Consider the following 13,068-nt stretch of genomic DNA (forward strand, 5'->3'; position numbering starts at 1 on the left):
GGTACGACACCCTTGAGTACGACGGTACGACATCCTTGAGTACGATGATACGACCCCTTGAGTGCGACGGGTTTGACACCCTTGAGTAAGACCTTACGACCCCCTTGAGCATGGCGGTACGACCCTTGAGGACGACGATACGACCTTTGAATACGACGGTCCGATCCTTGAATACGACGGTGCGACCCCCTTGAGCATGGCGGTACGACCCTTGAACGCGACACCTCCCGTATCGTACCCGAGACGTGGTTCCACACCCGTCACTCCATTCCGCTCGGCGGCCTCAATTCTCCTCAACCCTTCTATATAAACAAACGGTCTCTCATCCTCTTGGTTCCAGCAGGTTATATCTCTTCCCCTCTCCCACACACACACACACACACACACACACACACACACACACACACACACACATACACACGGTCCTGCATCTCGCGTGGACAAGGAGGGTTGCATTGCACGCCCCTTTCGTCCGAGGCCACATATGCATCCTTTGTCGGGAATATTCGTACATTTGGGGCCCCACATCATCCCCCCCTGAGTCCCAACCCCGCAGACTAATAGCACTATCCTGCCTCTGTGACACAATAAAACGATACTGTATGGAAGATACTCATAGTTACTGTGGTACTGACTAACACTTGTAACATTCACTTAGACTCACATTGGATTTTTTTACATTTTAGATTGTCACAAGTTTTCAAATTACATTGCAGTACTTATACAGGTATGAGACAGTTACACATCCATACACACACAGACGCACATATATATATATATATATATATATATATATATATATATATATATATATATATATATATATATATATATATATTTACATATATATATAAAAGGTAGTTTTTAAATCATAATTCTAGCAAAGAAATAAGTCTAGTACATTAACATATATATATATATATATATATATATATATATATATATATATATATATATATATATATAGTAGAGTCATGAGAGTACGAGGGAGACTCACCTGGAGGCGCTGGGTCTCGGGCGTGAGAAGTTGCTCTCTCAACCGCAGCCAGTCGGTCGCCATGCTGCCGTCCATACCATGCCTGCCCCTGGTGACGGTCACGGCGGCCCTCCCCTCCTCCTGCCTCTCCTCCCTCACCCCCTGGGACGGGGCGCCTTCCTCGCTCTGCCCCTCAGACCGTCTCCTCCCCCAGGGGCGAGCCCAGAAGGGGCTCACGACGACCAGTCCATAGTGAGGGCGCCCGGGGTGGTTGGCCGTAGCGTCAGGCCCTCCCGGGAGAAGATAAGGTTCATCCACTTCAACACTTGTGAGCTTCACTTATCGCCCTCCCTCTCTATCTCCCTCTTTATCGCCCACTCACTCCCCCTCTTTATCACTCATCGTCTTCACCCTCATCGAGAGCCACGAGTTGATTGATCAGTGTCGAACGTACAGTTCTCGCTGGTGTCCTCCCTCCCTCGTCAGCTCTGGTGGACTGCAGAAGACGTGGTTGTCGCCTCGGAAGGTCACCTCGCCAAGCTCATTGATTCCCTGCAAGTTAGACGAAGAGGAAGTCATCGCTTTTTTTTTCATTACGACGAAATGAATGAAAAAAAACAAATCGTGATTCATCCACATACTACGTATCTGTAGGGAAAAATTCTCATGCATATAGTACATTGGGCATTATTGAAAGGTGGTAACTCTATTATCCCTTTTATTTGACTCCCACAGCGCTCAGGAAGTAAGCCATGTCCACCGGTCTGAGCCAGTGTTCATGAAGTGTGTTGATGCGTGTTTATCCGGGCAGGGTTCGTGCAGGCTGGGTTAGGAATACACCAGGGGGTAGATCAAAGTTCCTGTGACATTTTGAACCATAATATGTCATGTACAAGAAATCGCTGGTGCCCGAGAGGCAGATGTTACGTGTCATTCGCATTTGTCTGTCTGAGAGTTTGGTGTCAAATAGGTAATTGGTATACGCCTGGTGGAGCGAAGTTAAGGGTGGGTTTACGCGCGGTTGTTTGGCGTCTATGAGGTTATTTCTGCGTAAATGCGTTTGGTGAATGTGGTGGTTGCTGAGATGGAGAACTGTGAGGACGTGCAGGCGCAGTGTGAGGCTTGGGGTGAGCATTTTATGTACAGGTTGTGAGGGAGGCTTGGATGAGAGGTCGTTGCTCTCGCGAACAAGCGGGAGGCGAGGATTAACGAGGCTTGGGGTATGCTGGAAATTCAACTCGCGTATCGTTGCATCGTTTGCGAGTAATTGGACCTGCTAAGCAGCCGGTGCTTGTTCCGGGCACTCTGTTCCTGGTGGGGTAATGGCTCTTTCAGGGCACTTCCGCCGTAATTTCAGGTCAGTGGGGCTGAAATTATGTGTTGGCGATGGTGAAGGGCTCTTTAACCCGTCTGAAATTGGTGGACATTAAGTGGTCCGAGGCACTTTGTTTGTTGACAAGCTGTTGGTGTCTGTCACGTGAGTGGTGTACGTCATATGTGCGTCGTACAGGAATGAGACAGATGACCTAGGACAGTTAGTATATATATATATATATATATATATATATATATATATATATATATATATATATATATATATATATATATATATATAAATAAGAAAGGTGGAGGTAAGACGCCGTTGGTACACAGGTGTTCGTGGTTTGTAGTACACAAATATTTGTGTGCCATCGGAAGTGCACTCGGCCCTATCGTGTTTTATTTTACCTGGGGGTTATCAGCAAATACGAGATCACGAGCATCACAGTGACCTACTGCAATGTATATATATATATATATATATATATATATATATATATATATATATATATATATATATATATATATGGGAAATTATTTCCTTGAGCTCCCTCAGTGAGGGATGGCTGCAGAATTATGAAACAACAATTTAGTAACAAAAATAACAGTGATGTTGTTAGTAATAATGTTGTTCCTTTATGTTCTCTTCATTCTCCTCACTTCCCCTCTTCCCTTGCTGGTGGGCCTACGCGTCTCTGGCCACGACCGCCTGGCGACCAGTGACGGAACTGCCCATTAGATGGTTCTTGAGACCACGTTGGGGGAGAGATGGGTTGTGAGGAGAGAGAGAGAGAGAGAGAGAGAGAGAGAGAGAGAGAGAGAGAGAGAGAGAGGGTGACAGTCGGAGAAGTTGTACTTCAATATTTAGTACACGAAGAAGGGAGGGGGCGGCGGGGAGGGAACAAGGCAAGTGGGGAGAGGAGAGTGTGGGAACTAGGGAGGGAGGGAGGGCGGGCGGGGAGGGAACATGACATGTGGGGAGAGGAGAGTGTGGGAGCTGGTGGGGAGGGGAGGTTGGTTGGGGAGGCCGATCGATTCAGTCCAGGTATCCACAACATAGCCGGCCCTGTGTTTACTTCCCTACCTTCACACTACCTCACCCTGCCCACACTCAACACAGCCGGGCCATCTGTTGGCCACACACCTTACTCCCTCACCCCGACCATGTTACCTCGTTGGGCCACAGACACACATCTGGCCCGGCAGGTTCGGCCACTTTTGACGGCTTGTTGGTGGCCCACGCTTGCCAGAGCTCGGAAGGACATTAGCGATTAAACACCTGGCTACAATCACCTGCACAAAGCCACATACTGGCCGCAGCACACACACACACACACACACACACACACACACACACACACACTTGGCCAGCGTCATGCACTTGCACATATGTATAATAAACTTGGCCAGAGTCGTACATGTGACCACAGACACATACTTGGCCACAGGTACACACTTGACCACATTCACACCCTTACTCAGGCACCCTCCTGACCTCAGGCATATACTAGGCCACACTGACACACTTCCACAGTCATGCACTTGACCTCGTGGATGAGTCCATGTTGACCCAACCAGTGAAAGGTGAATTGGTCAACCCACCAATATCAAATCATCAATTTTGTCCTTTTTCTCTCTTGTAGTCAATATGTGGAAGTATGAAACGAGGAATTCCCAAATACACTCCTTCATTTCCATCAAATATCAGCGAAGTTTCGCGTTGTTAATTGGATGTCGGAGACGAAAATGGGTTACCATTCTTTTTTTTTTTTTTTTTTTGCAAAACAAAGAGAGAGAAAAATCTGTATGAATCGCTAATTCTAAATGATAGATACACCAAACATCATTTATATGTACCTTCTACGTAGATTCAGACTGCAATCAGAATCTTACTAATATATATATATATATATATATATATATATATATATATATATATATATATATATATAATGTATGTATGTATGTATACAAATAAGATGTATTATCCAAAATTTAGTTCATTACATGGGCGTGGGGTAATTACATTTACTAAATATATTGGTTATAATTACTTTGTAAATGCTCAGTTACAGCTAATATGATTAGAAGCTGTTGCATTCACAATTACATTTACAGTTAACTGCCTTCTTTTACCCTTTCAGCAGACATGCCTAATATATGATTCCAGACTCGTGTTCCAGGCCAGGTTTCAATTATTCCTTCTCCGAGGCCATTGGCCTGTCTCACAACGACAAAGGAACTTGGTTCTGTTTCCCCTATTTCTGATTCGACACCTGAGTGACCAACATTCCTCCATCCTCATGACGCACGTCTTACTCGTTCGAGTCCTTCCCTAAATCGCAATTCTTTTTTTACATCTCATCCAAGAAGCAGCTTCTCTCTTTGGAAAACAAGCGGGTCATGCGAGCTGGATGACATCCCTCCTTATGTTTACAAGGGCTGAGCTTCTGACTTTGCGCCTGTGCTTGCTCGTCTGTTTCCATTTGTCTTCGGAAACGAGAACGTCTTCCTCATAAAGGCATACGTGGGTACAGCCCGTGCCAAACCAAGGGTGACCGTTCTAAAGCCTTCATCGTTCGTCCAGTTGCTCTTACTTCTACTCATTCCGGTATCTCTGAGGCTTTCCTCGGCTCCTCTTTCCTTATCCATCTCCTCTGTGGTCAAGCAAGACTGCACGGCGAGATCCACCTGTACCACTGGTGTTGGGGTACAACAGGATCGTGTATAAACAACGGCCCCTGACCTTTAACAGTAGGAAATGGTGTTGTCCTTCCCTACGTGACTCTACGAGACGATTTAAGAAATATTGCGTCGTACCGCTTGCTGATCTCCACAGCTTCTGGGCGGATGTGATGTCGAGGTCTTGTGTCTCCTATGGGCATCGTCCCCAAATCCTGTTCTCTCGTATCTGACTCTTGATCTGACCCGATGTGTTGCAGTAATTTGTGTTGGATCAACATCTCTGTCTCCCGCACATCCTGGCGGCCCAGAAGGTTCTGACCTTACCCACACGTTCCTCTTCTACCTAATGAAAGATCTCCTTTCTTCAGCATAAGACCAAATGCACCAGTACACTGACTCTTACACTTTCTCCACTTCTTCCATATCTCAGGTAAACGGTCGTAGCCTAATTCGTTTAGCGCCTCTGTGACCCACTTTCCGTCCATTTATCTTTCAAAAACTTCCTCACAATTTTTCCGTATCGATATTGCTCTTTAATTCTACCACGTAGCGTAATAAACACCCGTCGGTATCATCCCTCACCATCTACGTTTATTTTGGAACCCCACATTATACCAATAGCCAAGTCTGCCGCCATGGAAATGGTTGGTAGAGCTGTTCTAATGCCAGACGGTCGGTTTGTTTTTTTTAATTATACGAAGGAATGATTCGTTCTGGCAAGGAGTATCGTTCTGTGAGGAGGAGGTTCCAGCTCTCTCTCTCTCTCTCTCTCTCTCTCTCTCTCTCTCTCTCTCTCTCTATATATATATATATATATATATATATATATATATATATATATATATATATATATTTTTTTTTTTTTTTTTTTATACTTTGTCGCTGTCTCCCGCGTTTGCGAGGTAGCGCAAGGAAACAGACGAAAGAAATGGCCCAACCCCCCCCCCCCATACACATGTACATACACACGTCCACACACGCAGATATACATACCTACACATATATATACATACATATATACATATATACATACATATATATATATATGTATGTATGTATACCGATTCTACACAGACAACTCATCTCGTGTGATATGAAAAAGTAATAGAAAAAATTTAGAAATTAGTCAGGACTCCAAAGGTGTTTGTAAACGTGGTTTCTAAATACAGTAAGATTAGAGGGAGGGAGAATGATGAAAGGGGGGGGGGGGGGGAAGAGAATTCCACATCCTAACTATTCGAGGGAAGAAGGAGGTACCACAACGGTCCATCCTTGAGTGGCTGGTCCTCACGCAGAAACTGTGGGAGGCAGGAACCACACTTGCGCCTCTGGTCCAAGCCTTTAGTGGCGAGGACACATGAACTGAGAGGTGGTGAAAGAACTTCCACTAGATATAGAGAGCTGAATGTGAAGCAGTCCGACTGTTACGCCTCTCCCACTCTGACCTCATAGCTTGATCCACTTCCTTCACGCCTCAGTGTTGGTTCTCTCTCCATCTTTTCCGGGTATTATTTCGACATTTGGCCCACCCTATCCCACGCCATCTAGCGATTGTCTGCTTGTACGCCTCCGCCATCAGCCAGGTTACGTACTGTTGGTCTATCACTCACAACCAAATGGTTATTCTATGGCTGACGGCAACTCAGAGGTGATCCACTGTGTTGTCTGTTTCTTTACCTCCACTTCTAAACTTTGGATCTCTTTACCTTCTCATGTCTCGCCTAACAGTTACGTTTTGACCCCCTATAAAAAGCAGACTTCACCACTTCTATAGCATATTTTGCTCCGTCTTCTGCCCTTTCTCATCTTTGAGAAAATCTCGACCAGAGTCACAAATTTGACCATGGTCAAACACTTGACCAGTCGCATATTTGGCCATACATGCTTGTCTCCAGTCACATACATGACTCAAACACTTCATAAGTCACATACTTGGCCGAAGTCAGACACTTGCCAGTGACACATTTGACCCCAGTCGTACACGACCAGTGACACACTTGACCCTGGTCAAACATTTGACCAGTGACACACTTGACCTTGGTCAAACATTTGACCAGTCACACCTTAGTAGTCACTTATTTCGTACCAGTCACATCTCGAGACTCACACTTACCCAGTATAGGTCTTGACCACAGTCGAACACTGGAACAAAATTCCCTCACGACCCCAGTCATTTATGGCCAGTCATACTTATCCAGTCAGGTGATTGGCCACAGTCACATACTTGGCTAGAGCTGCACATTGAGCTGTGGCCACACACACCTGGCCACAGTCACATATTTGGCTAGAGCTACATATGGAGCTGTGGCCACACACACCTGGCCAGAGTCACGTACTTGGCTAGAGCTACACATGGAGCCGTGGCCACACACACCTGGCCACAGTCACACACTTGGCCAGTGGCACACACGCTCAGCGAAGCTTCACACTCCTCAACGAAAACAAACGAATGTCGAAACGAATTCGGTGTACATGATGACCTACCTAAGGAGTAAAACCCCCATCGCTTATAACCACACATCTATACACTCAAGCCCAGATTCGAATACGACACTGTCAGGAGAAGAGTATATTGGTTGTGAGGTGGGGGGGCGTCCGTCCGCGACCAGTACTTCACAACACAGTCCGGGTCCTCCCAAGTTAATACACTCCGCCTCACTCGCTCAACACAAAATGGTCTACTACTCTGTGTCCCCGGATGGGCGACGTTCCCGCGCCGAGAACTCGCCCTGGAATGTCGGGTAAACGTCCCAGCTGACGGCGAGGAGCCCCTGTGGGGGGGAGGGGGGGTTAAGCCCCCCTCTCTCTCTCTCCCGCTGGTGGTGGTCGGGGGTAGGTAGGGGGGAGGAGATCCCCTGGATGGGGCGGAGTCATGCGTGGCACCGAGGGGGTGGGGTCGGGTCGGGTGGGGGGAAATACGAGGGGAGTGTTTGGCCAGGTAGAAAATGGGAAATAGGCTCTGACTAAACGTAGTATATTTTACACTTTGGATCGTGTACGACGGCGAGGTTGTACAACTTTCGAAATAACACATACCGCAACGTATAATAGCAGCAGCCCACGAAGGTGACATCGCGTTCAAACCTCGAGTTCTGATCATGAGTGGTGTCTGTACTGTGGAGTTAGCCAGAGGACAACACTCCAGTCTGACTAGGTTGGAGTTACAGGAGGCTCTTCGGTACAAAGGGCGGGCAGCCAGCGGCGGTAGCGTATTAATAAGAAATACAGAAGGCGATCCGTCATCATTGATTCGCTCGCGCAGTTCGGGACACATTCGCTCTGCGTGGGTTCACAACCCACCCACCCCCCCGGCCAATCAGAAGCCACCATTTACCCCTCACGTAACTCTGTAGTCACTGGAAGTATGCTGTTCTAACTGTTGTTTGCCCATTAACCACCTCCCCCCCACTGGTAGTTTATGTATGTTGTATTGTAAGGCAGCGCGGCATGAAACAAGGGCTGTATATAACTGGTAGTTCACTTATGGTTTCGTCGTTCGCCAGTAACTTGTGGTTTTTGAGAGTTACGTTCCCGATCGAAGTTCTTTAAATAGAATGTTTACCGACTGTGTACCATTCGTCACATTCCATTAAAGATGGAGAGAAAGCTTGGCTGATAACTCAACAGCGGGTGAAATATGGATCAGAATATAATGTTTATATGTGATCAATGTCGTATAGAATATTCTCGTTATAACGTACGTATCTTTTGATAGATTTCGTTATAACTAGTTTAAATACTACTCCGTCATCGTTGAATGTTACGTTAAGTGTTTGAGAATTGCGTCTTAGTCACGGCGTACATTAAACAGTAAGTGTATCGCGAAAAATTCAGGGTGAGGACGGGGCGAGCCACTGTGTAATTGGGTATTGGAAATGTTGCATTCCACCCCGAAACCTTTGGCCTAATTGGCATCTAGTTATTAGCATAGTTGCCGATGCAATTCGGTGCACGCAAACTAGGGCGAGGGATGACCAATTGGGTCGAGGAAGCGACACGCCGCGTCCAGCCAGCGCGTCTGAGTCACAAGGGAACTTATGATGTAAGTCAGGAGACGGGGTGACGTCACATGAATGCACAAAACGAGACGAAGTGACATGGGCGATACGAGCTCATGTCACCCTCGCGATTTTTCATACTTGTTCTTTTTACCTCTCACTCAAGTCGACCGCGACGTGGGCCATGATTTGTCCTTGCCAGGTCGTCGCCTACCATAGAGAGAGAGAGAGAGAGAGAGAGAGAGAGAGAGAGAGAGAGAGAGAGAGAGAGAGAGAGAGAGAGGAACAGTATTATTCGAGTGTATTTTCCCTGCGCCTCACGTATGGCACAACATCGATCAACGGCACGCAAGCAGAGGGCAGAGGTTAACATCTGCCTGTGTCAGATGCAGGCAGGTGAACGCATAACATCCGTCCACATCACACAAGCCAAAGAGAGAGAAGCAGTGGCAGGGTCCGTGCAGCTTACAGTGGAAGAAAGAAAAGAAAAAGAAAATAAGAACATCAGTCGATTACATCGTAAACATTCTCGCTACGCCAGACGCTCTGTGTCATCGAGCAGGTAGACGATCAGATCCTTCCTCCGTCTCCATTGATCAGAGTTAAGTAATCTATAGTTTTGTTTATAGTTATTGACCCAAGGAATGACAAGCATGTTCACTGTTCTCAGCAGTAGTAGTTCTAATGAGAGAACACGTGAATAAACTAGTTTACAATTGATGTATATGAGTAATGTGTTCGTAAGACTATATTCTCATGATGGGTTGCAGTCGAGGGAATCATCCTGAAATATATGGTATCCGGAACTTCTCGGCTCTTGTTTACTGGTCAGCTGGGAACTGTAGTGTGTGTGCGCGCGCCTCGTCATCACGGTAAATACGAGAGGCTGGCGGGAGGGAGGCGGGCAGGGCCGTTATAACCGTCGCTTCCGCCCGGGGCGTACCTCACGCCAGCGGGAAGAGGACCCTTCACCATCTTATCCACCTTGTATTCCACCTTCCGGGGCTCCTTGTACATGACTGGCTTGCCCTGGGGTTGTGAACCCTCCAGTTGGCACGTGCCAGACCAAGAAGGAACGGACCGTCTAAAGACAAGAAGGGTCCGTTCCGGGCTAAAGGGCGATAGACCTTCTAGAACAAGGGTCCGTCTTATGCAGGCGAACCGTTTCAGAACACCACGAGACTTGGTACAGGTCTCGCGTCCTCGTATGATGGATTCTATATGGACAGTTTGCACTCATCTTGTGTCGTCCATCACTGTATAATCTACAGAGTTACAAGATGAATACAGAGAATGCTGTAACACCCGCTGGATGATGTGTTTTTTTATTATTGTCAAGAGGTGAATCATACGCCTTCAAGAATGCACGCCACGCCCTAATTGAGGATCAGGTGATAAACACGCGAGTGAATCCCACCCAGAACCCATTCCAAGGGCTGTATAGGCTGCGTTGAGCAACGTACAGGACGGTACCAGCAGCACTTAGTATAATGCCTCACATGCCGTAAGTTCCCGAACGATGAAAACTCGGGGAAATTACCCGCGCAAGACAATAACTTCGCTGGTAGCTTCCTTGATGATGATGGGGTCCACAGAGGTATACTAAAGATTACAAAACAATACGTGAGAGAGTTCACATGATGACCTAGCATTGTTTACTCGACCTTCGTCTTTCGCATGATCGTTACGGTCCTACACAATTGCTTCACGAAATATTCATGTGACAGAAATTCCGGGATGAAGTTCTACCTTGCCATCTCTCTTATAACGTTTCCAGCACAATGTGAATACGAAATGCCATTGGAAACAGTAATAAGATTTTTGAAAGCAGGGACGTATAGACCATTTAGGTCTACTGTGTAGTCCATAGGATTCAGACATTTTTTTTTCTTTCTTTTTACTTTACATTATCAGTTATCATAGACTTATTTCACTATTTATTCTGTTTCCATGATTACATAGATTATGTTCATAACTCACTTTCATTTCAGGTATGAATTTGCTTTGTGTTACGTGGTTCTTAACCTTAAGGAACATATGATTATATAAATAGTGTATGTGTGGGGGTGTTAACCTAGCTTTATACCTTCCCTAACATAGCGCAGATATTCTTCCCCCGACATAGCACGGTCCTAAGTCTTAACACAGTTCAGTCTTTATCGTAGGGGGCAGCACAACACGTCAGCCCTTGGCTGATGGTAGACCGCCTTTGAAGACATAACACAGGACTCCCCGACCCTTCCCTTGTGCGTGGCATGCAGAGAGATAAGATCTATTGGTGTCAGTAGGTGTCATGCATGGCCATGAGCGCGCCAGCAGCAGGTGTGTCATGCAGTCATGGACATACATGTCAAGGGTCACCTCCGCTGCCCTCCTGGGCACCGACGAACATTTCTGGACCCGGTGAATTTTTCGAAGCAGGTCCGATTGAAGTGGCTTCCTCAACCCTCCCACCCACCCGACCAACAGGTATTAATATAGTTTTACGACTAATTACATAGATAGAAGGTGTCTCTTACGTAACCCGTGACCCAAGAGGTGCAGTCGTCTGCCGTGTCTCGTGTAACGGCTTTGTGCATGTCGGTGTGGTACACGGTTGCTGTGAGGCGTTCATGTGGTTTATAGGCAGGGCAGATGGGCGATACGTTACGGTGTGGTGGTCGGCGTGGTGGAAATCTTCCCTTCCATCTCTCTCTCTCTCTCTCTCTCTCTCTCTCTCTCTCTCTCTCTCTCTCTCTCTCTCTCTCTCTCTCTCTCTCTCTCTCTGGCCTGGCTATACTCTCTCACACGAACAAGTGATCCTCGTTACAGCGACTCAGGTGTTCGACACCAGCGATGGTGTACGTACCTTCCTGGTACGTGATTGATGCACACGCGCGAGTTAGGTTCTCAGGGAGGCTACGCGTCGGCGAGCGTGTGCTTGCGATAGTGTCTACGTAAGCCCCAGGGTTCCGTCAGACTGACTCCTTGTTCTTTCCCTCCCCTCCAAAGGCCTAACACTTTTCCCCCTTTGACATGCGACGACGCCCTTCAACACGTGCTCTCTTGTCTCTCTCGTCGTTTCCCTACCACACCGCAGGACTTCTCCGCTGGTTCGCGGGGACCTACTACCGTTCCTCAGGACCTTGGGCTGTTGCCTTGCAGCCACCTCATCCCCCCGCGATGGCTGGCAGTTCGTTCACCGTTGGTCCCGTAAGACATCACACACGACGGCTGGAGGAGGTTCACATACGTACATATACTCGTCTCTTCATCGTTCAGTCCCATTTCCTGTTTATATAAGCTTCTTTCTTTATGGTATAGAATCTTTATCTGTCATTAGCAGATGACGGCACTAAGCGTATTGGTTCGATGCCCGGGTGACTTCCAAATTACGACGCGCTCGTATAGATAAACACAAGAGGTTTGTCGTCATAGCAGCAAGTTGGAGATGGCAGGTGTGGTGTCTCTAGTCTGTCATTTCAACGTATCATGTAAGCTTGAGTGCGTTTATCAGTCAGTCTGACCCCAAGCTTGCTCATACGCAGTCAGAATATTCACAGTGATTCACTGTAGTTACAGGTAGCCAGCAAGACATTTTAATGAAGTTAAAAACCAGTTCAGAAATCTTTCCATCGTTGGCCGTGGGAACGAAGAGAATCTTTTGCACGATGTTTGAAAGATAAGAAAGATTACAGTGGTGGGGGAAAAAATTCTTAAGATTTTCGAGTTAGCTGTGCGTGGAAGAGGATACAATTCGAGCATGATGAACGTGCTATCTATAGTTTCAGTTTTATTACGAATTCTTTCACGAAGTATAACTCGGCGAGCGACTGAACACCAAACGTGTTCTTTGAGAAAATTCTCGGACCTCTGAATATATATAATCACCCCAGCTTTACTATCTGACTCCAGGGTATAATATTTCATTGCATTTTCTAACCTGCTCCTCTGCTCAAAAGCCAAGCCATACACCATAACAAGGGTTCGAGCCGTCGTGCTTAAGAATCGTACCGTCGTGCTCAAGGGTCGTACCGTCGCGCTCAAGGGTCGTACCGTCGTGCTCAAGGATCGTACCGTCGTGCTCAAGGATCGTACCGTCGCGCTCAA

At 46.8% G+C, this 13,068-nt stretch overlaps 1 protein-coding gene across 2 annotated transcripts in view; it reads right to left on the reverse strand.

Annotated features, from left to right (window-relative positions):
- The window catches only part of LOC139759854 (probable E3 ubiquitin-protein ligase HECTD2), a 54,559-nt gene extending 46,865 nt beyond the window's left edge, over positions 1-7,694 (reverse strand). For both annotated transcript variants that reach the window (XM_071682361.1, XM_071682359.1), the window contains exons 1-2: positions 7,466-7,694; positions 998-1,528 (exon numbers count right to left, since the gene is read on the reverse strand). Coding sequence is in view for 1 of the 2 variants with exons in the window: in XM_071682359.1 (XP_071538460.1) it covers positions 998-1,072 (75 nt within the window). In the remaining variant the exon portion in view is untranslated. The remainder of the gene's footprint in view (positions 1-997; positions 1,529-7,465) is intronic.
- Between the last annotated feature and the right edge of the window lie 5,374 nt (positions 7,695-13,068).

This window comes from Panulirus ornatus, chromosome 34, assembly GCF_036320965.1.
Source record: "Panulirus ornatus isolate Po-2019 chromosome 34, ASM3632096v1, whole genome shotgun sequence".
Taxonomy (NCBI): Eukaryota; Metazoa; Arthropoda; class Malacostraca; order Decapoda; family Palinuridae; genus Panulirus; species Panulirus ornatus.